General features: G+C 38.6%; 2 protein-coding genes across 3 annotated transcripts in view; one reads left to right on the top strand and one right to left on the bottom strand.

Annotated features, from left to right (window-relative positions):
• The window catches only part of raver2 (ribonucleoprotein, PTB-binding 2), an 80,597-nt gene extending 65,215 nt beyond the window's left edge, over positions 1 to 15,382 (top strand). Inside the window, exons 17-18 of the mRNA XM_052010722.1 lie at positions 4,751 to 4,843; positions 9,651 to 15,382. Coding sequence (XP_051866682.1) covers positions 4,751 to 4,843; positions 9,651 to 9,797 — 240 coding nt within the window. The 3' untranslated portion in view covers positions 9,798 to 15,382. The remainder of the gene's footprint in view (positions 1 to 4,750; positions 4,844 to 9,650) is intronic.
• Positions 15,383 to 18,093: 2,711 nt separating this feature from the next.
• jak1 (Janus kinase 1) overlaps positions 18,094 to 27,317 on the bottom strand; it is a 114,717-nt gene continuing 105,493 nt past the window's right edge. For both annotated transcript variants that reach the window (XM_052012603.1, XM_052012602.1), the window contains exons 21-24: positions 22,718 to 22,890; positions 20,157 to 20,274; positions 19,945 to 20,055; positions 18,094 to 18,899 (exon numbers count right to left, since the gene is read on the bottom strand). In XM_052012603.1, coding sequence (XP_051868563.1) covers positions 18,798 to 18,899; positions 19,945 to 20,055; positions 20,157 to 20,274; positions 22,718 to 22,890 — 504 coding nt within the window. In that variant the 3' untranslated portion in view covers positions 18,094 to 18,797. The remainder of the gene's footprint in view (positions 18,900 to 19,944; positions 20,056 to 20,156; positions 20,275 to 22,717; positions 22,891 to 27,317) is intronic.

The raw sequence follows: 27,317 nt of genomic DNA, 5'->3' as shown, positions 1-27,317 counted from the left end.
CCCTGCATCTCCTTGCTTTGTGGCTGCTTCTCTTTGCAAAATGTGAGTGTGTTCTTATCAAAATGTACTTGAAATTCACCTACTGAAAGCTCTTTTATTAACCCTAAAAAACAGCACCCACTGTAGCACCTGAACCAACATGTCCAAAACTCAATTTTTCCAAATCATATTCAAGTAGCAGCACTCACCCATGTAAGCAGTATGGCTTGGGCAGGAGGTCTTGCCGTTCCTGCATTCCATTGCAAGATGGAAGTGGGGTGGGGGGGAAATTAACCTTTTTAGTATTCAGCACTGGATAGAGCATTTGTTAATGCTACCTATCAGCAATATTGCCCTCCCAATTCTACTGTCCTGCTATCTGGCCCAGGATAGGGATGACTAAATTGCAGTAGTCTCAGGTTGGTAGCCAATAGACTTAGTTGCATTCCAGCTGTCATGTGGAGGGGAAAAAAGGTGCAGGCCAAGTGATTGGATTCCCAAGAGTAGGGAACTTTAAGGATTGGAGGGAGGGAGGGTGGGGGAAGGGATGGGTTGTGGGGTACATGTTTTGTGTGTGTGAAATGTTGCATGTGTGCTGACAAATGCCTGTGTATATATCCACCTATATGTATGTGTTGATGTTCATACAGTGGAGCCGGGTCTACTGGTATCCTGGGCCCCTTTGCAATTGGATAAAGGCCTTGTGCAGACTAGTCTGCATGGTAGCTGGTATGTAGTGGTCGCTGGCCATCCCATGTTAAAAGAATTTGTGCTTGGGCTCCACTCCAACATGAACTTCAGGATAAATCTTCTTTAGATTGGGCTTCATCAGATCATCTGTGAGGCAATCAACAAGAGTGTCTGTAGCCTTGAAGTCCACCATAACTAACGCCTGTGAAGATGCTCTTGGATTCTCTACCTGAAAATACCAGGATTGGTTTGAGAATGACCAGCAGATCAAAGAGCTAAAAACCACAAATGTAAGGTGTTCTTGTACTGGAAATTCAAATACATCTCAAAAGAAAAGCAACTGCTCCAAAACCTCTGCAGGCAACTGAACCTGTGACTCAAAAACATGATGGGTGGAAAGTGTACACAAGATTGAGCAACCCGCTGATGGCCATGATGTGCAGATTCTTCAGTGTTGTTAAGGCCAACCACTGCCCAAACACCCAAGGTCCACCCTGCTGTGAGCCAAGGGTGGAGGTGAGCTATTATGAACAGAGAGGTGCTCACTTCCTGCTGTGAGCAACAATTTGAAGGATTCCAACTGTGACGTTAACCTTGATGTGAGCATTCTTGACTCCAGTCCTCAGCATCATACCATCAAGTCAGAGTCCTTATGCCGACTGAAAAACAATATACCTCGAGCAAATAGTATCTGTGTTGATGTTCTAAAATTTGGCAGAGTCGATTGACTTCACCACCTCATCACCCATATCTGGGAAGAGGAGGATGTGCCTAGTGATGCCAGAAGCTGTTACTTGGGCCACATTTTAGAAAGTTAAATCTGATTGTGATAGCAACAGGGGAATCTTTCTGCTATCTGCCACATTAATTCATTGTCAAGGTCTGCCTTAATCGCCTTCTACAGTGGCTGACGAGTTACTTCCTGATTTGCAGTCTGAATATCAAGGGGCACAATGAATATGACCTAATCTGCAATCATCCCTGGTCTTTGACCACTCAAGATGGCGAAACAGCATTAGGGATGACATGCATTGGGAACACACACAGCCTCAGTGTAAATGATGAAAGGTGCACACCACTTCTCACATTAGCTGTGCCAGAGTCTGCAGGTCTCACGTTGACCTTTACGGCAATGTTGGATCTACAGAACTGGGAGCAAATCATCCTTGATCCCAGGAAGAATTGGTATATGTATGGGAACTATTGGTTCACTGTCAGAGTCACATCTGTCTTCTGTACACATCTCTGCTGGGAAGAGGAGAATGAGAACCTAAAGTACTTGGCTTTATCTCATCTTGGATAAAGTGAAGCATGTTGTTTCGTGTGGAAATATTTAGGAAGTTTCATCTGTTTTGTTTATAATTTTTGCAAAATAGTCAATTTGATAGCCGTTCCACAATTTTCTTGTGTTTGTAAAGGACTTATCCTGCCATCTAGTAGACTTATGTGAATGTAATGGATTTTCCAGTTTTAATGCTGAGCTGATCAGCATTAAGTGTGGTTTATGTCTGCAAATGCCATTGTGGGGGGTTTTACTTTTCCCACCACTGAAGCAAAATTTTTCTTGATCAATTTTTTTTTGTTTCACCTATGACAGCATCACCAAGAAGCTCAATCTGTTTGTCTGCTGATATCCAGCATTTATATATTCCAGTGCTATCAGTCTTTTACTTCTAAAGACCAAGAACAATACTCTAGAGGTTTGCTGTTGCGGAGTTGAACCTTTTTTTAAAAAAAAAAGTCATTTTGGCTCTCATCCTAGTCTTTCATCAAATATCTTTCCTCAGGTGAACTGATTCACATAGTCTGGATTTGATCACCTGACTGCAAAATAACTAATCTACTGGGCAGCAAAACCATGATGTCTCTGGTCTCAGGAGGTATAAAATCATCCAAGATCTTTGTTTGACAGGGCAAGTGTATACTCTTTTGTTATACTTCTCAGAAGGCCTGTAGAGATCAGGTCTGCATAATATAAGTAGTGTGCTTGCTCGTTTTTTTTTCTATACAAGGGTATGCAAGCAGAACTAGCTAAAGTGAACTTTCAAATTAAGTTTTTTTTAAAAAAATGTCTTTGAAATGCATTAGTGGATATACAAAGGTATCCATCAGAATACAGGGAACATATACACGTATATATTCCCTGTATTCTGATGGATACCTAATACAAGAGGAAAAATTCCAAGGGGGGAACCCACCACATGTAGTTAACTAAGAAATGTTAAAGGTAGTATCACACATAAGGAAAAAGCATATAATTGCACAAAGGCAAGTGGCAAGTCAGAAGATTGTATATGAAAAGCCAACAACGACAAAAAGATAAAGGAAGGAAAAACTGGCGTACAAGACAAAGCTATCAAGTAATATTAACATAGTGTTTCTATGTAATTCTTTAAAAAAAAGTTAATAAAACAAGTGTTGGCCTTTAGAAGATGCATCTGGGGAATAATGGGAAGCAAAGAGACAATGGATCAATTAAATAGGTATTTTGCATCCATTTTCACTATTGTTTATAAGTAACATCCCAGAACTAACAGTAAATTGGGAAAAGGTAGGGAGTAACTTGGAAAAATTAAATTTACCAAGGAAATGGCACTTGCCAATTTCTTCAAACTGCTGACTGATGAATCCTTGGATTCTGATGGACTTCATCCAAGGATCTTGAAAGAAATGACCGTTGATATATTATTTTAAACTTTCCAAAATTCCCTGGATTTGGGGAAGGTTCCATTACATTGGAATAATTCATTTATTCAAAAAGGGAGAGGGATAGAAAGCAGGAATCTATAGACCAACTAGCTTGATAACCATCTTTTGGGGGGGGGGGCGCGGAGTGGGAGGTGGCAAATATTAGAAGTGATTATTCAAAGACATTGTGGGAGGCCATTACTTGATAAATGCAGCAAGCTTTTTTGAAAGAGAAATTGTGTTTGACTAATTTATTGGAGCTCTTTAAAGTAGTAAATGTTCTGCATGTATTTTTAGATTTCCAGAAGGCTTTTGGTAAGGTGTTGCATCAAAGGTTGATTGTAGGAAAATAAAAGTTTGTGATGTAGGAGGTAACACATTGGCATGGATTGAAGATTGGATTACTAATAGGAAAAGAAACTGGGTTTGGAGTTTTGTCTATTTCAGGTTAGCAAGATGTAATGAATGATGTACCACAGGAATCAGTGCTGGGGCTTCAACTTTTTACATAAATGACTTGAAGGTACAGTTGCAAAGTTTACTGATGACAGAAAAGGACAGCAAAATTGTGAAGATGATGTAAAGACACCACAAAGAGAGAGATGGGTTAAGTAAGTGGACAAAGATCCAGCAAATGGAGTATGATGGGGAAAATTGTCCAGTTTGATAGGAAAAATAGAGAAGTATTTTTCTAAATGGTGAGAGATTTTGAGGTCAGTGTGCATTTTGCAAAAAGCTGAAATGCAGGTAGACTAAGTGATTAGGAAAGCTAACACTGTTCTTGTTTTATTATAAGAGAAATTGGTTGCAAAAATAGTGATATGACACTTTGATTAAATTGGTCTCATATCTGTCTTTTGTAGAGTATTGTGTATAGTAATAGTCTCCTTATTTAAGAAAGGATCCAAATGTGTTGGAAACAGTTCAGACATTTCTTCAATTGAAACCTGAGATTGCTGGGTTGTCTTGTAAAAGGAAGTTGGGCAGACTAGGTTTGTATCTGCTGGAGTTTAGAAGAGTGAGGTAACTTGTGAAATAATATGTGGAGAAGATGTTTCCCCTTGAGAGTCTAAAACTAGGGGACAAGGTTTAAAAGTACGGGGTCATCCATCTAAAATGTGTAGGGTGAATTTTTTTGCTTTGAGTCTTTGAAATTCTTCTTCAAAAGGCATGGAAACAGAATTTAAATGTTTTCAAGGTAGAGTTGGGGGGGGGGTGAAAGGTTGCTGGAAATATGGAAATTAGATTTCAAGCTGCTTGCCAATATCTTTCATAGATTTATTGCTCTATTGAGAAGGTAATTGGAAGTCATGGTAATATTAGCATCTGCTTTTGAGTGGGGAGAAGAGAAAATAAGAAAGGAGAAACACTTGATTTTTTTTTCCCTCCTTAGCAGGATCCTCCATGTTCAGCACAGCAATCACTTGCCCCAGGGGATGGAATCCTGGGTCCAGCACCACTGGGAAACACTATGACTAATATCAAGGTAAACTTCAAATCCGTTTCAGTTGAGTGGTTTAAAAATCTAAATATAGATCTTTGTTACAGCTTGTGTATGTGCATTAAGTATCACGGAGGGAGAATTAAGTTATGCTTTCCGTTCAGGTTGCAATGAGTTACTTCGTGAAGTGATAGTGTTTCAGTAACACAATGCCAACGATACCTCGATCATTCAAATGAAATGTCTACCAGACTTTCTGTGAGGGTTCCAATCTGCTGTATTTGAATTTTATTTTGTCAAAAATGATGCATGCCATAGAATTGTAGTATTTCTTCCCTTGTCACTGATATGTATCTTTGGAAATATTTCCCTACTCGCTTTCTCATCCCTTTCATAATTTTGATGTATATTAAACCCCTTTAATTTGCTAACCATTTCTGCCAAATGTTTGCTGTTGACCCAAAATACCTATAAATTGCCTTCAATACTGCCACACTATGAATCTAGATTGTATCTTTTCCTTAGTTCTAATATCCAATATAAAATGGTCACAAAATTGTATGAAGTGCATAACTGACTTTGCTAGCTTCATAGATTTGTTGGTTTAATTATGTTCAGAGCGATTTTAAAAACTCATTTTTGGAGAGCCATGTGATACAAATGTTTGCTATGGAAACAACATAAATGTGAAAATATTGTCACTTAAAAGTTGAGAAGTAAGGATCTTCATGGAGTGATTGCTGTAAGCATCTGATATCAGTTGGGGGTCGATAAAAGTATTCAGCAAAAGTGCTTTACTTTTTAAAATCATCGGCAAGTGTAGTTGACGTGAAATGGCAAGAATGTTTTAATTCATTTTATAAATCAAATGAATAAAAATTGACGTTTTCAAAATTATCAGCATTGACAGACCTGATCCAGTTGTTCTCCTTGGTAATGTGTTCCAAACAAATGGAGCAACAATTTAAAGTTGAATATTAGGAATAAAGGGATACATCATCCAGAATGTTTGTAAACTAGAGAGTAATATTTATTCAAATATTCCAATGATGTGTGTGACAAGTGGTTTTGATAGGTTTGAAGAAACTGTAATGCCTGGAGCACAAAGGTGAGAAAAAATATGGTGACGGTATATGAGGTTTAAAGCTCAGTCGCACAAAGCTTGTTCGCTTCAACCCAAAAAAGTGGACTGGATGCTCTACAGCCAGACCTTAAAAACAAAAATATAAATCTCCTGAAGTTGAACTGGAGGAATTTGTTGGTAATCTGAGATTTGACGTTGGGTAGAGAATCTAATGGCACAGAAAGTGGTATAGAGGCAGGTGTGGGACAGAGGATCAATGAAAGAATGATATACATTTGAAAGCTGATCCTATACCAGTTGATGGAAGGTTGTGGATAGATTCTTAAACTTCTCTGGAATTAAAAGCATGCAGGGATAATGCTAGGCTTTTGGTAGATTGGATTACCACTATTTTTAAAAATAATTCTTGAACTAAAATTATAGGATGGTTAGAGAACAGGAGGAAGCAATACAACCCATGTTTTTGCTGGCTCTCTGCCACAGTAACTCATTACTTTCACCCCTGGCTCTTTTCCCTATCCTTGCAAACTTTTCTTTACTGCATTTTTATGCATTTTTCTTTTGAAGGCCACAATGGAATTTACCTCTGCCACATCTGCAGGCAGTGTGTTCCATATTCCAACCACATGCCGCATACGTGGTTTTTCCTCACAACTATAATTTCTTAGCTTTTGTTTTATATCTGTGATCTTCCCCCATTCAACGGAAACACCTTCCCACTGTCCACTTGGTCTAAACCCCTCATCTTGTATACTTCTATCAGATCTCCTCATTACCTTTTTCAAGAAAACAGTCTCGGTCACTAGGCCAGATAATGAAAAAGGATCTGAAAGTACTGCTTCTGACTCCTTTAATTGCTAAAGATTAAATTGTTTAATTTCAAGTTTAACTTTTGTTTTTTATATAAAAAAAATCTTGATTTAAAAAACTTGCTGATTAGCCAGTTAAGTAATTGATTTCTCCCCTTCAAATGGGGAGGAGATAGTTATCACCCCATCTACTTTTGATCTTGATCCATTGCCCCTACTGGGAAGCATGTGGTTTGTATGTACGAATCGGGTTTAAATGATTAATCCATGATGAAATAATCTGACAGTGTATAATTTGGGTTTGTATGTCAGATAATGACAATAGTTAAAAAAAACTATTATCCATGAATTCATACTCTGTGGGTTTTTGCAGTTGTGGCTCAGTTTGTATTCCTTTCTGCCAGGTTAGAAGGTTGAGTTCACATCTCACTTTGTGACTTGAACATGAAAATGTAGGCTGATATTTCAACACATTACTTGAGCACTGCTGCATTATCGAAGCTTTTAATCAAAAAGATCAAATGGTAAACGGCCCTGACTACTTTCTTGAGTTGCATTTTTAAAAAATTATCCAAGAAACTTCTACCAAGATGAGCAGCAGAGTAATCCCTGGTGTTTTGTGACAAGAGTCATCACTCTGTCAACATAATAAAATAATGTGATCTTTATCATACTGCTGTTGGTGTGAACTTGTGATGTACAATTTAGCTGCCTTGTTTCCTACGTTATCGTAGTGACTATTTTTCAACTTTATAGTAAGCTTTTTGTAAAAATTGTTTTATAAATACAAATGTGACTATCTTCCTTTTGAAGAAGAGTCAAGTGAGATTAAAAGTAGAATCTGATTAACTATTTTGATACGAAAACTTGTCATTTTCTTCTCTTTCCTTGTGATTTTCTTCCCTCTGAAGGTTTTCATATAATGGATTATATTCTTTAGGCACTTTGCTATATTTATTGGTCATTATTCATAAAGTGCTCTAGAATACTTTGCTATGTTAAAGGTGATTTATAATTTTTTTGTTCTGTGAATTTGTCTTGAGGAAGCTATTAAACCAAGGGAGTCAAAGCTCTTCTCACAAGTGGTTTCAAGGTAATAACTGGATGCAGATAAACAAACAGAGTGACAGTTGTCCAAATGTAAATTAACATGTGGATTGCATACATGTAATGCTCAGTGTGGTGAAGATCTCAGATAGCTGCATTGTATGTATGTCTCTGACTTTCAGAAGGTCATCTTTGTCTTGTTTTCCAGTCAGTAATAGATGATCCAAGAAGATTGATTTCTTTTCCTCCTTATCTACACTATTTACAGTTAGCTACAAGCACATCCTTGGGAGGTGGGAGGAAACTAGCACCTGGCAGAAACCACGTTATGAAGAGAGTGAAAACTCCATGCACATAGCACCTGAGGTCAGGATGAAACCCAGATCCCCCGAGCTATGAGGCAGAAGCGTTATCTGCTTTGTCACCACACTGACACCTAGAATTAGAGCTGTTAGAAGAGCAAATATGGAATAAACTGTGTAGTATTGATTAATATTGTCTGTCCAGAATTCATACTATATTCTAGGTAGGATGCAAGTAATTAATTGGGAGGGAGGAATGTTAATGGTTGAAAATGTTAGTGTGACAAGAAGCAAAGTAGCTGGCAGTTGGGAAGAAACTGGCTGAAGCTGTGTTGTTTGCATTTGGGAGAACCGAAGTACTGTGTCTCCACGGTGATGAGATGTGTGGATATCTGAGCATTTCCGCTGTAAGTTGAGATATCTACACAAGGGCAGTTACCAACACTGAAGGGAGATTAAAAGGCTCTTGGAAATTGATTACTCTGTGTATAGATCATTGACAGTGTAAAAACAGGAGAGAATGGTTAAAAATTAATTCTTAAAATAAAGACCCAGAGTACAATTGTAAATGGCTTATCTAAATCTACAGTGACTATAACAATAGAGCTTTTGTTGTAGTGACTGTAGATGTTTTTATAATTGTGCACAAATATGTCCTGTTTACTGTTAAGTAAGCCTGGTTAATTTAGCATCAAAGTTCAGATTAAACATTGCGTGTTCATGTATAAAATTACTGGGAGGTGGAGTGCAGTGAAATCTATGGTGCACAACTTCAGCCCTGAGTTCACCTGTTGTCTGTGCTCTGGACCATACAGCGGACTATAAAGAAAATTACAGTTAAAAATGTTGATGTTTGCAAAAGTTAAAAGAACACACAAACACTGCATGCACCCCCACAAACATTATGTAATTATTTAAAACACTTAAAATATTCAACTGCATTCAATCAACCTTTCCCCCATTAGCTGATTGCTCCCATTTTAATGAGCTCCCTGTACTTCTACCAGATTGAACTGATACAGCTTCAGTAGGTGGAATTCCCAACTTGAGAGTCTGAAAATCTGCAGGAGTCTAATAAGGTAGTGTAGAAATCTTGCAGTCATTGCTCTGATGAGTGGAAGACTGCAATGCAACCTCTCTAGGATGACCCAGTTTTCCAATGAAGATCTTTGTAGATGAGTTGCCGTTATAATTTGAAGGCGTCCTGAGGAACAAGGGATATCTACAAAACACAAACTTCTGGTGCTTTGAGTTTAGGAATATAGTTGGACCTTTCCAATTTTGCCAATATGATGTGATTTCAGATAATTTTAAGTTTTGAGATGCTCATTTCATAGGAATGATTGGATAATGATCAGGAATAGAAACGGGTTGTGTGCTCTTCTTCGCCCTTAACGTCCTTACTTTCATCTTTCTCCAGAGTTGACACCATCATTGGTATTACCGAGTTAAGTGATCAAAGGTTAAATCTGAAACTTTGTTACGTATGGTTCATTTGTTGGAGTAACTATCTGACATTCTGGATTTCCATGAAAAATGTAGCCATTGAACTAACAGTTTTGATGCATATTTTTGCCTGAATTTGAGACTGAGTTCTTATTTTCCTTAAGTCTCCAGTGACTGGCCAGAAACGTGCATCTACCTACCTCCTGCCTTCCCCAGAAGTGAGTCCTGATGGCAGCTACGTTGGGCAACATTCGCAAGGCTTGGGTGGTCATTATGCCGATTCCTATTACAAGAAGAAAAGAATATTTTGATTTGCAATCACCATTACTTCTGCTCTTTCTTTTGCTTAATGCTGGAAGATTCTTTTAAATGTGAAACTGCCCTTTGTCAGTTCATTTTTGTTTAGAAAAATTAGATCTTAAATTAAGTTTTAATGAGGATTCTTTAAATTTTATTTCTTGAAATCTAATTTTTAAAAAAACAAATTTTTGGCTTCCTCTGGATTGCATCTTTGAAGCAGATTCAGATAGACTAGCATGCTTTTTGGTTCATGCCTAATGCAAACTGTCCAGGCATAATTGTTTGAATCTAGCTGTACAATCTGGTTTCAGATTTAAGGTTATTGCAGGGTGGAACCAGCTTTAACATATCTCAACTGGACCTTGTGTATTTCATTTGAATTTGGAGCAGTTCATAATCATAATTGAATGTTTCACTGTACAATGTATTAAGGCTTTTGTTTGGGGGGGGGGAATGGCTGAAAAGGATAAATGTGAATCCCTCTTCCCCCCCCCCCCCCCCACCCTACCCCAACCCCAATTTATTTCCCCCCCCCCCTCCAATCATTTCACATCAGGTACACTTTCATTTAGATATTGAATTGCACTACTTTTAAAACAAAAAAAAATTATTTCACAAATGTGCAGTGTTTTAAAATGTACACGAAAATCAGCTTTAACCATGAATGAACCACTTGCTCTCTGACTGCACTAACTAACTTGTATATTTGATGTAGTTGTGTCTTTATATTTACACTATGCAGTACATGCTGTCTCCACCAACCAAAGCAAAAAATGTTCATTTTTGTTTAAGACATATTATATATCACTGAAAATGCAGAAGTATTTTCATTCCCTCAGTGAAATGTTTTTTTTTCTGGTGCTTTGAAGGTTTCTGCTGGGTCCATGTTTTCTTGATGGGATAATTTTCAATACTGAAATGTATATTAGTGTGTTGTGCACTGGTTAGTAAACTAGAATTTTTTGGGGACTGTGGTACGGTCCATATAAAAAGGTTGCAGTTTTTGACCAGGAAAAATATGGGAGTAATTTCACTACAGTTGAATCATAAACATTTTTTTTTCCTGTTTTTGAAAGTAAAAGTCTTGATTCTTTTTTTCCTGTTTTTCTTTGTCCCTTTTTTTTTGGTGGATGCATTTAAGGTTTAAAAACCTTTATCTTTTTAGCTCTGTTTGGATTCCCAAGGAATTTTGTGATATTGTAACATGGATGGGGCACTGTGTGTACCTCTGAAGCCATCATGATCTTGCTCAGTTTTTAACAAAGGACATTTGGGGGGCAAAACTGAAATGGCTGTATTAAATACAACTTGTTCTGGAAATAAAACTGTCTGTTTAATACAGGTCAGAAATGCCTTTTTGTTTTACTCACTGCTGTTATGCCAGTATAGATAGTTGGGGAGAGTTGGAGAATTCAAATGTATTTTACAATTTATTAATAAGTTTAGTGGAAGCAGTCCTGTCATCAAATGTTCTCAGAAGGCATTCCCCTTACAAACACTAAGCTGTTTGAGGAAGGAATGAGAGAGAGAAAGAGAGAGATTCTTGGAGCAAGTAGTAATGGGTTCAATATTTTCTTACATTATTTTAAAAGTTGTCTACTGATTCCCAAAATGATGATGGTCACTTTAACTGATCTCGATGATATGGACAGATAAATTAGTGGTGGTTTCTGTATAACTTTATTTTGTGATGTTAATGTTCTTGCAAAGCACTTGTGTCACTTAGTGAAGCTAAAGTGATTAACTGTAGAATAGAACTTCACCCACATTAGGGGATTGGTGAAGGACACCCTGGAGAAAACTGTTTTGCTCCTTTTTATGAGTCATCTTGAGTTGTATGGGATCAACTTTGAATCTAATTGACCAACTCAATTCAAAGATCTCTTAGACCTTAGCACTTCACAAATGTGCAAATGTGGACGGTTGTTCCTCTCTGTTTTTAAAGCATTCAAAATTTAATGATTGGTTTACAAATATAGATCTTGAATATGGTGACTTTATTTACAATACTCTTCCAGCTGGAAACAGGAAACTGATAATTTATGTCATGTTCGTAGTTACTGATTTGGTGCCTTCGATGAAGGTGATTGTGCTGAAGCAGCTATCTTGGAACAGAAATTGCAGTGTCAAAAAGGCTAACAAGGTGCAAGTGATGCAGCAGTGTTCCAGAGGAAGGAGATTTAGAGAATCAATCAACCTGCCCATTATCCACTCTTTTTGGGGTAAATTTACTACTATCAGAAGCTGCTAGTCTCAGTTGAAGCAGAAATTAATGTTATCTAGTTCTATCTCAATTATGTTTTGGAGTCCTACTTGACTAGTAACATCCTCCAATCCTCTTCATCTGAATGGTGAGTTTATCATCCACGAGTTAATCAAATGGGCATTGATAATCCAGAAGTAACAACTGGTTGAGGTTACTCTGCACCATCTGAATAGTTTACAATCTAACCATTATTAAGGATATTTAAACAGCAAGCAAAATAATCTCAGTATCATAAGATGTAAATCTTTTGCAGGAAATCTCTATCTTGCAGATGATGAGGGCATGATATCAGAGAGTGAGTAATGTTCCACTCAAGTCGATGCTTCCCACATGCTGTCTGAAAATAATTACCTTTCATTTTGTTGGTATCTCCGGATATGTAAATAAATAGCTTGTACCATTGCACCTTGTGATACTGCTTTTACTGAGTTCTGTTCAAATACCTCATTAATATTTGTTTAGGTTTCTAAATGTTTTCAGTCTCATCTTTCTGGTTGTAGGTCAGCTTTGTGCAGTTTTTTTCCCCAGGTCTTAGCACAAAAAGAAATGCTCGACTGAGCCTCTCCCTTTTTTGCTTTTTCTTGAAAACCACTTGCCATCTCTTGGTTGTTGATCATACAAGGCTTGTCCTGGAGACTCCTAGAGGTAATGACTAATCTTCAGGACATCAGTGCAAGCAACCCATCAAAAATCAAGAGTAAGAGAATTCAAGTAGAGATGTCATTTAAAGATAGGTTTTGAAGTGGATTTTGCAGGTGGGAAATTAAATCGCAAGATAGAAGGTATGATGAGAATTTGTCAGGGTAGGTGAATTGGAAGAATAGAAGGTAGGGATGGAAGAAGTCGGTGAAATAGTGCCATTGGAAACCCAATTACTGAGAATGATATTGAAATGCACATAAAGGTGAAGTTGGGTGAGATTTATGAAAGTCTATGTTTAAACATACGAAGAGCTTTGAGATCGGATTTCAGATAAGCTGAATTGTGATGGAAGGCTGATGTTATAAGTCAAGCATGGAGGGGCTGAGACAAGGATATAAGAAATAGGAGTAAGAGTTGGCATGTGGTCCTATGTGCCTGCTTGACCATTCATCAATTTCATGGCTTATGTTCTACCACAGTGCCATTTTCTTCAATGTCATTTTGCTGTTGGTGTAGAATGAATTGTGTTTTGGCGCTGGTAGGGTCTTCTAAGTTTGGAGGCAAGTGATGATGTAGACATAGATGTACATACCCTTGATGGTATGATGTCAGGCAACATTCTACCAGAGTGAGCAAATGTGGGGAATGTAGTTGCACTAATGGTATATACTTACGGAAACTGATTTTGCCAGTATCAAGTTGGTGAAAGTTCGGATGCATTCACAACCTAAGCATATCCAACCAATACACAGAAGCAAAGCCAATAGCATGGTAAATCATCAAGGATGTTATTATTAACCTTTACAATATTTGAGTCAGACTGTTTTTATGAATACAGTATCTAATTCTGCTTGGTTGGAGACATTTAAAATGTCACCAAAAAAAATCACCACCTGATAATTAGTAGTGTTAGAGTTTTGAAGCACAGATATTATGTAGACTAATCTTGAAATGAATGTCCATGAGAGGTAATGAAAGATATTCAGAAGGCAAATGGGGGCATTTTAACTGTAAAAGGTAACCAAAAGATTACTAAGACTGAAGATTAAATTGTTTGTTGCTTAAAACCTGCACAGGAAATGGTACAGACCCCGAAATTAAAATTAATGTTGCATTTGGACTTTGGGGACTTCTGTTATTAAAATGAATGAAAGAGTGGACTGCAGGTAGTAAAGTCATGATGTCCATCTGAACAATAATAGAGATAAAAGTGGATATTGTCAGCACATATTTGAAAATTTTTCAGGTCAGGAACAACGTATGGATGAGAATTGAAAGATTGGCAAAGCTAAACTAGTTGCAGGTGTTTTAAGAAATGAATGTTACTTGCCACCTACAAGCCCATACCTATATGTCACCTTTTGTCCTCCTGAATGCAGACACAAACTGCTGAGGAATTGTAAATGGAATAGCATACTAGTGAAATCATCAGTGAATGCCCTCACTGCTGGTTTTATGGTAGGGAGGATTAATTAAACAGCTGAACATGTTTAAACCTAGGATGCAGCCAGGATGAATTCCAGCAGACTTGGCCTCCAAACAGCCACAACCATTATCTGGTGTTCTGGTGCCATATCCTTTGAAGAGTTTACCCTTGATGCTCTGTTTTGAATTTTACTTGGCTTTCTTGATGCCACAGTTATTGAAATGCTGCCTTGATGTCAGTGTTTCTTTCCATGTCCTTGAATTTGGCTGATGCTCATATTTAGACTAGGGATGCCAACTCTGGATCTGTTCTTAGAAGTTTCATCACCTAACTTAATGGTATCATGTTGACTGGTCTGCATTGTACTCCCCGTTTGTCCATCATTTGTCTTTAATGGAAATTAGAATATTAAATTGTAATAAATTTAAGCTTGCTGCAAAATGTCCAGTTTTAAAGTGAATCTTGTTTTCAAAGGGTTAAATTATGTTTGTTATTTTGCTAATGTACGTGTATACTTGCATATGCATTAGTTAACATTAGTTATATAAAAATATAAAATAGACTATTAAGAAAACATTGCATTAATTATTCTTAACCTCCTTAGAGCAATTGAGTTACCTGTAGATGAATGTTTTTGTTTAGTCTTTTTCTTAAATATGTACTTCATGTACCACCTTGCTGCTTTCTGCAACTCTGGGGGGCTTTTTGAATTGAATACAAAACTCTTGGCATAAGAGTTGTACCTGTGATTCTGCTTTCACAATGATTCCACTTTGTTCTTTTGTCTAGAGCTGAGTTATTGAGAGAAAAATGCCTTCACAATAGGCATTTGATACTGGGATTGAAATTGTGAAAGGACAGAGTTTAAACATTTGGCTATTTCCTTTTTCTGGTAGTTGTTTGAAGACTTTGATCAACTTTTAGTTCCTTTTGAAATCTCTTTGCTGTATAAAATGGTAATGATTATACAGCTTGTCAAAATTCCTTTTGACATGAAGAAATTCAGTTAATTGTCAAGTGAGTGTTAGTTTTTAAACATGTGGCTCTCAAAATCTCATTATTTTTCAGGATATGCAATGTATCTGATGCCTTACCTGCCTTCAATTTCCATGTGTTAGATCGAGCAACACTTCCAAGAAATAGTTTGAGCTGATCTTTCATAACATGATGTAGTTTAGTTTTGAATGCTTCATTGAATACTCTCATCAAGTTGTGAAGAAAGAAAACATCATCAAATACTTCCTATATGATCTTTTCACTGCTCTTTCCACACACACACACACACACACACACACACACACACACACACACGCCTTTATTACCAGTCGTCATTGCAGCATGATTGATAGTTTCACTAAGTTGGCACTTCCATTTTTATGTCTGGTACTTTTCTGCACTTAATGAACAAGAGTTAAGTTCCTAGATTAATGGCAATTAGTAGAGTGAGAAAATGATGTGAAACAGTGGGCACATTTTTTGGAATAAATCATGCATTGAAAATTATTTATAACAGTAATATGGTATCATTACAGTTTAAATGTCCTGATTTAACAAAAAATATTTCATCAGACTTTTAACCCACTTGTACCATTACTGAAAGCAGTCAGTGCCTTTTTGATGCTAGTATTGTTTCTTTTAAAGAATAAGATGGGTATCCTCAGCATGAAGCTGGGACTTTCATCTCCTTGGGGACTGGGTAGTGAACAGTCCTACTAACATTGTCACCCACAACATCTGGTAGATTGGTGTGGATGATATTGGGGAGTTTTTTTTTTGCTTCCTATTGGTTCTCCCTATATACTTCAAGTCCATTCAGACTGCTGTCTGTTTTGGGATTTTTCTAGCCCTTTGGTGCTATCAAACTTCTCATTCCTCAAAGTAGTAGTGAGGATAGTAAGAGCATAGAAAATGCCCTGTGATCTTCCACTGCTTTCTCAGGAGGTAATCAAAGTTTTCTTGCCCTTGTTTGGCCTGATGCCATGAAACCCAAATCCAAAGTCAATGTTCAAAACCCCTGGGGCCATATTCCTTGGACTTTGTCATCTGTGTCACCACCTTTTGGCTTTGGTGGGACTGGATGTAGCCAAGGGTTATGATGTAGCTTGGAACAATGGCTAATAGGGGTAATTTAAATGGCTGGTCAGCAGAACAGCTCTATCATTTTAGTGAGGGAGACTTTGCTGGGATATTTGCAGTGGTATCCCTTTAAATTGACTGGATTTTCTGTGGTTGATAGTTGTCTGTTTTTATTCTTGGGTTTAATTGCAATTTGACAACTTCCCTTGGTTATTTCAGAGAGCAGTGAAGGATCAACCATTTTGCAGTGGATCTGAAGTCATAAAATCTAAACAGAGGTAAAGATTACATTTTCTTCACTAAAGCCATCAGTGAACTTAGTAACTGAGTCCTTTACAAGATGGGTCTTGTTGTGCAATCTGTGGAACAGCAAGGTAACTTTTATTGCAGCTTTTGGAATTTTACTTCCAATTAAAAAATAAAGTGCTCTAGAAGTTGCTGCTTCATCTTTCTTAAAGCCATACTCTTCTCAACAAAATCTCAACTACTGAGTTTCAGTTGATCTGCTACCGTAAAATTTAATCAGTTTTCTGAGACTTCCACTGTGCTGTCTCAATGCTCCTGGATGCCTTAAGTCTTGTGAGTCAGAATTTTCATCTTTGCTGCTGCATTTACACAAAAGCTATTTATTTTCTATGGTATTGCTCCATGGCAGCTTGCAGGATAACCTTGTGCCTAATCTGGACACAAAGTTAACTGAAATAACTTCATGATATTATCATTTGAGTACAATTATAATTAGTGAGGCAAATTTGGTTATTGGCTCTATGCAGCTCCTGAACTGATTGGCAGGCTGCTTCCACAAACAGACCTCCATATATAATTGTCAACTTTAGATGTAATTTACTGCAATAACAAATCAAGAGAGAACCACTCCAATTTATTTTATGGGCTGTCTGAAGACAGCACCTTTACTGCTTCTGTCTAGTAGTGATTGAAGTAAGCTACTTGCATATTGATTGTGGATTTTTTTTTAGATTTTATGGACTTGGCTTTAATGCAAGATGATGATGTTTTTCACCAACTATTATTTTAAAAAAAATACTTCTTCATCTAGCTTTTGCTTGTAAATTGTTCTCCATCTCAAACAAAGCGTAATTGTTAGGTGGGATTGAAGAGAAAGTAAAACCCTCTTAAACTGTGAGGAAGCCTGTGACTATAGCAATAGTGTTGAAGTGTATTGTAGTTCAGTGGGTTTTGGATCAGGAATGAAGATATTTAAGAAATTGAGTGGCATTGATAAGATTCTCAGTTCTTTCAATGTGTTTCCTCCCCATAGAAGAGTCATCCAGTGACCACACCTGCTGTGTGCTTTGATAGCTGATATGTGCATAGAACTACAATTAATGCAATTGCTTCTTGCACCAGATGATAAAAACATTAGGGAATTAAGGTTTTGTACTTAAATGTGTTATGTCTAGAGATGATTTGCAATGTGATATAAAGATTTGGATCAACTGTTTCTTTCATAGAGCTTAGCACCTACTGGTTCTGAAACTTGTTATAACAAAGAATTTTACATATTGAGTGTTTTGGTTCATTTTGTATCCCCACTCACTAATATTGAAGTTGAATGTCAGATTACTTATCAAATTAAAAATTCTTTAATGCACAAGGAATGGTCCTGTTATTAAATTGCTAGCTGCTGAAGTACATAATGTTGTTATCTATTATTATTTAGTCAACACACCAGCTCAGGAAGCTGTAATATTCTTCAAAAACACAAATTACATTTGGCTAAGGGTGAGTAAGTAATCGCTTGAATGTATTACCAGGCACCCACAGATTATGCACTTGAACAAGGTACAAACCAGCAATAGCTGTCATGCACATTTTCCTCTTGGTATGAAATGAATTATTCTGTCTTCTAAGATTTTAAAAGAAAAGCGTCAATAGGTTTGAAGTTGAAATTGATTTATTGATTTTGTTATATTACAAAATATAAAATGTAGAAACAAATTAATGCAAAAAAGTCTTGAGTATCTACTTTAAGTCCTTCACTGCAATACTAAATTGATGCTGGAAACAATTGACAATTTGCGTACATCAAGTGCTCACAATAAGCATGTGTTAATGACATTTTTTTGTGAAGTCAACAATATTGAGCAGGACACATGGACAAATTCCTTGCTATTCAATATGGAAACATCCACCAAATTTTGTAGCTAAGGTCTGTTTATTTTCTAATCTGAAAGATGGTCTTTACTGGAATCCTGTTCTCTCCATCTCTACTAAACTCGTGTATAAATTGAATGTTCATTGGCAAACAAAGGCTAATGGCTGCTTTTTCAGAAAATTGCCCCAACCCCCTCATAATATTTACAAAATTCATAGTTTGTTTAATAGCTACCTGATATCTTTGCAAGGTAAATATAGAAATATGAATTGCAGGGTTCAAAGAACACTGAAGTTTTAGAAATTTGACATTAAAAGTCATTGGCTAAAATTAATTTTTCAAGGATACTACTACATAGTGCATTTTAGAAATTCCCATTTAAACACAAAACAGCAATACATTATTTACATGTGAGTATTGTAGATAGTTTAAACATACATAAAATGGCTGCAGTCTTAAGAAAAAATACAATCAATCCTCGTACTTCACATTCGTTGAAGCAAAGATTCAAATACATTCACAAGGTTTTCAAATGTGGTTCTGTTACTTGGGCTGTGTTCCCAGCACTTCTTCATATGATAATAAACCTAAGAATAAGTACAATAACAATGATTGAGAATGGTCAAATTTCTCATGGCTCTGTAATGCAAGTCAATCCTGCACTTGTGCACAATCATGGCTTGCATTTCTGTGCAGTACAGATTGAGCACTGTCAGTGGTTGTGTTTGCATAGAGACATTAGATGTGACATCACTTGGACGAGTAGCTGAGTTCTCTTACTGTCCTTTCAATTCTGATGTCACACTTCTGTTTTCTGATAGGATTATGAAAAAGATGGTAAAAGGCTCAAGAGGATATCAACAAGCTAAGTGAGTGGATGAGAATATGGCACATAGAACATGATCTGGAAAAACAGGTTACTCACTTTGGTGCACAAAACAGAAAATTGTTTTTTTTTAAGTGATGACATATTGGGAAATGTTGGTTAAAGATACTTGGGTGTTCTTGTGTACAAATCACTGAAAACTAAGGAGCAGGTGCAGAATGAATTGCATTTCAAAATTCAAAAACTCAAGATTTTAGGAAAAACAAAAAAAATGCAGAGAATGAATATTATTAGTGGCTTTAATTGCAATGGGATTTGAACATAGGAGTTAAAGATTTTACTGACATTAAACAGGGCCTTCATAAGACTGCACTTGGAGTACGGGCAACTCCTATGTTACTGGGAGGAGAGTTGCTTTCCTAGAAGATGTGGCGATGAATTCCCAATGGCCATAACGTGGGGATCACCTGTACTATGAACAGTTTTGCGCTCCTTTCCTAAGAAAAAGGGATATATTTGCCGTAGAGCAAGTGCAGTGGAAAATTCACAAAACTGATTCCAAGGATAACATGTTTGCCCTTTTGTGTCTCAATCAAAGACTACATACAGTTTGCCTTCCCAATTGCTTGCATAGTTTTAGTGAATCATTTTGTAAGGACAATCTAGCTCTCTCTAAAGAATATTCAGACTGAATAGTTTTTAATGATTTGAGTTTTTATGATTAAATTAATGATGATTATTAAGCTTAATTGTGCTGTTGGTCAGATTAGAATGGTAACAAAATATAGATTAATTGAGTATTGTACCTCCTCGGGGCAATGTGCTGGGCAGGGCAAACGCTTGCCTTCTTCAAGTACACGCACAAGCCTTGTGACAGTCATCTGACCTTGAGTTGGACCAATCAATTTCAGGAACATCTTTAAGAAATGTTTTAAAAAAAAGTGCAATTTTAGATATTGTGAAAATGAAGGCAAATTCAGGTCTAATTGGAAATGCTGGGAGAGATGCAAGCACTTACATTCATTGGACTGTGTTCAGACTCACAGTATGTCATCAATTCATACAAAGTAACACCGAAGGACCACACATCTGAAGCAATGTAGAATTTGCAGTGTATCAAGCATTCTGGTGCATACCTGCAGAAACAAATCCATTTGCATTGAATCAGTTACGTTACAGGTGAGACTGAAACAGACTCCTCATAAGCTTGCTTTCACTTTTAAATTGAATACTGAAGAGATCATTTTAAATTTGTATTCTTTGTTGTTCAAAGTAAGATGCACATACCATTGATTAGAATGTTTTCCCATCTATCCAATTTAGTACTGGGTATTCTGAGGGAAATTTGGTAAGGACACTAGTCTTTTCCTTTTCTCCCACTATCCCAATGTACAACTATGCAGCTTTTTCTTCCAAATGTTAGCTGTAATTTCTACTCCCTGAATGAAAGCTATTAATGTGCATAATATTTCTACAGCCACATTGCATAAGACAGTAATTCTTTGTGGAGTCTTCTTTACCTGTAAGGAATCACCAATGGTGTATAACAAGAAACTTGATTAGCAGCAGAGTTGATGAAGAAATGAGGAATCCTCATGCCTACTGGACTGCATCCCTTGCTTTAGAGAAGTGTGCCAAACTCCCATTTGTTTCATATGGGTGCCCAATTCGACACATCATGGCTGCACGAATTTTCTTAAATAAAAGCTTCATGCTGTGACAACTTTCGGTTATATGGTAAGAAATGTTTTTTTTGTATGGTGACTACTACAAACAGCACAAATGTGTGGTAAACCATGGGAAAGTCAGGAGCAAGGTTGAGAATGGTTGGCTTTTAATAAATGACAGGACGGGGGTGATAAATGGTGTCTCGGTCATAATAGATACCAACAGAGTGATTTATTTGTCAATAACCATGCACCAATAGCCTTGCATGAAATGCCCTATTCTGGCTGTGGTGCAGCAGATTTGCACATTCTCCCCATGACCATGTGGGTTTCCTCAAGGTTCTCTGGTTTCCTTCCACCTGAGCAGGTAGGTTAATTAACAATAAATTATCACTTGGTGTATGGAAATGGCAAAAGAATCAAAAGGAGTTGATGGGCATATGAGTGGGAATAAGTTTCATGGACTGTAGGTTTGCAAGATTGCTTTGTTGGGAGCTGCCGTGGACCTGATGGGCTGAAAGGCCTCTTGTATCATAAACATAAGAAATATCCAGCATGTTTGGAAATCTGTAAAGATGGTTACCTCTCACATTCTGCAGTATAATTGTAGTACTGAAAGCAATCAAGAATATGAGAAAAGTACTAGCAATATTTTTTTTCAAAAAACATATGAACTAAGGTCTCGGGGATAAGATCAGTTATGCCTACAGAAACAATATGCATAGTCAATACCTTTTCTAACCTGTAATCTGACAACTGAATGTAGATTTATCTGTGTGCCCTTTCAGTGGGCAAACTTGCAGAATGGTGTCACCCACAGGGATCAGTGCTGGGGCACCAGCTGATCAGAGCTATGCCAATGATTTGGATGAAGGGAATCAAGTGGAATATATCCAGCTTGCTGCTGATAACAAAGCTAGGTGACTGTGTGGGCTGCGAAGATGATGCAGGGGAGCTTCAGTGGAGTCTTGACAGCTTAAGCCAATGTGCAAGTACATGCCAGATAAAATATAATGTGGAAAATACAAGACCATCCACTTCAGTGGAAGAAAATAGAAATAAAAGGTGAGAGATTAAAAGGTGTTGGTGTTCAGAGGGACCTATGTGTTCTCCTACAGGCATTACTGAATGTTAATATGTAGGTACAGCAAACAACAAGGAAGGCAAGTGCATACTGGCCTTTACCATAATAGGATGGTGTACAACAACAGACACATCCAATTATATGGGGCGCTGGGGCGACTGCATCGAGAATATTGTTGTCTGGTCTGATTCTCCCCCTGTCTAAGGAAGGGTATATTTGCAAAAGAAATGGGTTGATTCCTGAGATGGTGAGTTTGTCATCTGAGAAGAAATTAAGCAGACTGGGCATGTGTTCTCTTGTGTTTACAAAAATTCTTACATGGCTTCAAGGGTAGTTATGGAGCTGCCGTTTTCCCTGGCTGGGCTGTCTAGAACCAGGTATAAAAGATTCACAATAAGGGGTCAACCATTCTGGACAGATTTGAAAAAAATTTCTTCATGCAGAGTTTAGTTGACCTTTGGAATTTTCTATCGAAAAGAGCTGTGGAGATCTGGTTGTTAAGTATATTCAAGATGGATAGATTTTTGGATATCAAGGGATATGGGGTTATTGCAGGGGAAGTGGCACTCAGGTTTTAACAAAAAAAAAACTTGATCTTATTGGAATGGTAAAGCAAGGTCAAGAAGCCAAATGGCTTTACTCCAGCCTCTATTTCTTATGTTTTTATATGACCTAACACTGGTATAGAAGTGGTCAGGATATTTTATATGAAGTCTAACATTGGCTTTTTTTTTCTGCCTATGGAATTTTCATCCCTAAGCTTCAAGATATTGTTTTTTTGGTTACAATCTTGATGTGCAAAAAAAATTATAGACTTCAGAATCTTACCAAAACACAGGACTATCCAAATCATCTTGCACTTTATAATACTCCTTGTTGGTCTGGATGGCTTTTGTTAGTCCAAAGTCTCCAATTTTTACTCTGTTTTCATTTTCCACAAGAACATTTCTTGCAGCCAAATCTCGATGAACATACTGCAGAGATCCGAGGTATTCCATTCCCTAAAATGACATACTGCAAGTTTTAAAATTTTGTTGACATTTAAGCAGATATAGCCACGTTTTTATAGAAGCTTGTATGTTGCCCCTAGTCTCCAGTCTCTTAACCTTGAGTGGCACAATTGGGTTAGTTAGTAGGCAGTAATGACATTCTGGGAGCAACCTAGCTTATTTTCAACTGTTCCCACAAAGGAAGCAAAATCCTTTAGATTCATTTTCTTCTTACTTGACCTCCATAACATCCTCATTCCTCTGGACCCACACCAGTCCCATCCTCAGCATTCACACACACCATTGGGAAATGTATGGCATCTAATGCACATTTTCCCACATAGTTAAAATAAACTGATACTTCTAAAAATGTTATTTGATACTTTAATTTCTCAGGCAGTACTAGCATTTATCATTTATTGCCTGTCCCTAATTGCCCTCAAAGATGGTGGTGAGTGACTAACTGCTGCAGTCCTTCTGGTGAAGATATTCCCACAGTGACGTTGGGAAGGGAGTTCCAGGATTTTGACCAAGATTGACGTGCAGCTTGGAGGGAACCTGCTGATGATGGTGTTCCCATGCAGCTGCTGCCCTTGTTCTTGGTCGTAGAGGTTGAGAGTTTGGAAGTAGATTGGGTGAGTAACAGCAGTTGATTTTGTAGATGGTACACACTGCAGGCACTGTGCACCAATGGTGGAGGGGATGGATATTTTGGGTCATTGATAGGGTGCCAAATTGAGCTGTTGGCTTTGTCCTGATATTGTCAAGCTGCATAGGAGTGTGAAAGGATACGTTCCATGTGCCTGGATGAGTGGAGCATCAACTTTTGATTCATGCTTTATGGAAAGGCCTTGGAGTGACAAAAGGTGAGTCATATGCCGCAGTATACCCAGCCACTGACTTGCTCTTGTCGCCAAATTTATGCCACTGATCCAGTTTAGTTTCTGGTCATTGGTGACCCCTATGATATTGATGGTGGTGGTGCTTGGAAGATTTAATGTCAAAGGTATATAGTTAGCTTCCTCTTGTCAGAGATGGTCATTGCCTGGCAGTTTAGCATGAATGTTACTTGCCAACTATCAGCCCATGCCAGAATGTTCTATAGGCCTCGCTGCATATGGGATTGGAGCAAACATTTTACAATCAGCAGCAAACATCGCACTTCTGACCTTAAAGGCATTGATGAGGCACCTGAAGATGGTTGGGACTAGGACACTGCCTTGAACACCTGCAGTGATGTTCTGGAGTTGGGATATTTGAATTCTATCAACCATCTTCCTTTGTGCAAGGTATGACCCCAATCACTGGAGTGCTTTCCCTTTGCCTATTGACTTCCTTGATTACTTAATCTTACCAGATTTCTTTCCATTTTACTGAGGAAAATTATTTATAGCAAGCTGCCTTTAAGGATTCTAGAGTGTAATAATGACTGTCTGCATTCTGGCCTGAGTGAGCTATAGCAAACAAGATATACATATAGCAACAACCAATCTACTAGAGGAATTCAACAGAATGAGCAGCATTTGTGGGCAGAAAGGAATTGCTAATGTTTTGGGTTGAGACCTTGCATCAGAACTCAGTGCAGGGTCTCGACCTGAAACCTTGACAATTCCTTTTCTCCTGCACAAATGCTGCTTGACCTACGACTTTTAAAGCAAATGCCAATATTGGACAGCTCTCTGCAAGGTAATTCCAATAGTGATAACATGTGGGAGAGGATTCATGGTTGTCATCTTTGTAAATGGATAGGGGAGTGTAAGAGAAGTAACCAATAAGCTAAAGTCTGTGCTCCTATCAGCTTTCAGGTCATATTTGTTGGTAAATAATTATGTGGTTGTTGCATGAAGATAGCTTAACTTTGTGCACCCACAGCCACGGTAGAAGGTTGGTGGGGCTTTTGGGGGGGAGGGAATGCTTTAGCAGGCACTAAAGCAAATAAATTCTCATTTTAAAAAAAAAACTTCAGAGGCTTCACTTCAGAAGACGTCGGGACTTCGGAGCAGATAAGTTTTTCTTTTATTTTTAATAGGATTTTTATTACAAGGGTTAGATTTTATAAGGTTCTTTTTTTTATTTTATAAGTTTTTAATCTGGAATAGTGAGGGCTGGACTGCGCAGGCACATGACGTTGGCAGGTAAAGTGCGGGCAGTTTAAAAAGCAAACCGCCATATCCAGCGGGCAGCTGAGTGAGAGGAAGCAGAGTGGTTGGGCTTTGGCTCAAGGGGCTTCGGTGTAAAGGGGCAAGGCAGGTGAGTAGCTGGTAGGTAGGTAAAGGTTAGGTTTACCTGTTATCTGTTATAAATTTTTAAGTAGAAAAACTAGGGGGAAGAAAGAATTAGTTCTGATGGAGGACATGGTGGTGTGCTGCAGCTGCCAGATGTGGGAGCTCGTGGACCTTGCTGCGGTTCACGATGGCCACATCTGCAGTAAATGCTTGAGGCTGGAGGAACTTCGGCTCACAATTGATGAGCTGGAGTTGCAGCTTCAAACACTGCACAGCATCAGGGAGAGGGAGAGTTTTGTAGATACTGTGCAGAAGGAGACGGTCACCCCCCCCCCCCCCCCCTTAGAACAGGTACTACTGGAGTCCAGGAAGTAGATAGTATGGTGACTGTCGGGGGGGAGGGGGGGGAAGGATAAAGAAAACAAACAGGCAGACAGAGCAGAGGACCCCGGAGGCTGTTCCCCTCAGTAACAGGTTTTCTGCTTTGGAGGCTGTTGAGGGAGATGACCTGCCGGGGCCAAGCAGCAGTAGCCAGGTCTATGGCACTGGGACCTGTCCTGCTGCCCAGAAGGGAAGGGAGGAGAAGAGGAAGGCAGTAGTGATAGGGGACTCGATAGTCAGGGAAACAGACAGGAGGTTCTGTGGCAGTGAGCATGAATCCCAGATGGTATGTTGCCTCCCAGGTGCCAGGGTCCAGGATGTCACTGATCGGGTCCACAGGATTCTAGAGCGGGAGGGAGAACAGCCAGAAGTTGTGGTTCATGTTGGTACTAACAACATAGGTGGGAAGAGGGATGAGGTCCTGAAAAGTGAGTTTAGCGAGCTAGGCAGAAGGCTGAAGAACAGGACCTCGAAGGTAGCGATCTCAGGATTGCTGCCAGTGCCACGCAATAGTGAAGGGAGGAATAGGAGGAGATGGCAAATAAATGCGTGGCTGAGAAGTTGGTGCAGGAGGGAGGGTTTTAGATTTTTGGATCATTGGGATCTCTTCTGGGGAAGGTGGGACCTGTACAGAGAGGACAGGTTACACCCGAACCTGAGGGGGGGCCAATATCCTTGCGGCCAGGTTTACTAGGATGGTTCAGGAGGGTTTAAACTAGATTGCGAGGGGGAAGGGAACTGGAGGAGTAGGTCAGAGGAAGAAGGGGATGGGGAAAAGTCAGATCTGACAGGTGGAGAGGCTTTGAGGAAGGAGAAGCAGAGTACAGGCTATAAAAGTAGTAAGGTGGCTGGGCTAAAGTGCATTTACTTAAATGCGAGAAGCATCAGGAATAAGGGAGATGAACAGAGCTTAGATAAGTACATGAGACTACGATATTGTGGCTATTACAGAGACATGGCTGACATCGGGGCAGGAATGGATATTGAATATTCCTGGTTTTCAGTCTTTTAAAAGGGATGGGGGGGGGGGGGGGAGGAGGAGGAGTGGTGATACTGGTCAGGGACACTGTTACAGCTGCAGGAAGGGTAAATAATGTAGAAGGATCCTCTCTAGAGTTGATATGGGTGGAAGTTAGGAACAAGAAAGGGGCAGTTACCCTCCTGGGAGTATTCTATAGGCCCCCCGGTAGCAGTAGGGATACTGAGGAGCAGATTGGGAGGCAGTTTTTGGAAAGATGTGAAAATAACAGGGTTATTATAATGGGAGACTTCAACTTTCCAAATACTGATTGGCACCTACTTAGTGCCAAGGGTTTAGACAGGGTGCAGTTTGTTAGATGTGTCCAGGATGGATTCCTGACACAGTATGGTGACAGGCCAACTAGAGGGAATGCCATATTAGATCTACTTTTAGGTAATGAACCGGGACAGGTGACAGATCTATCGGTGGGTGAGCATTTGGGGGACAGTGATCATTGCTCCATAACCTTTAGAAATGTCATGGACAAGGATAGGAGCAAAGAGGACGGGAAGATATTTAATTGGGGAAAGGCGAATTATGAGGCTATAAGGCGAGAACTTGGGAGGGTAAATTGAGGCAACATTTTTGAAGGGAAATGTACTATGGAGATGTGGTCGATGTTCAGGGATCTTTTGCAGGATGTTAGGGATAAATTTGTCCTGGTGAGGCAGAGAAGGAATGGTAGGGTGAAGGAACCGTGAGTGACGAGAGAGGTGGAACAACTAGTTAGAAAGAAGGTGGCAGCATGCATAAGGTGTAAGCAGCAAGGATCGGACAGGGCTCGTGAGGAATATAGAGCAGCAAGGAAGGAA

This window comes from Pristis pectinata, chromosome 3 (assembly GCF_009764475.1).
Source record: "Pristis pectinata isolate sPriPec2 chromosome 3, sPriPec2.1.pri, whole genome shotgun sequence".
NCBI lineage: Eukaryota > Metazoa > Chordata > Chondrichthyes > Rhinopristiformes > Pristidae > Pristis > Pristis pectinata.
This window is presented reverse-complemented; position numbering and strand designations above follow the sequence as displayed.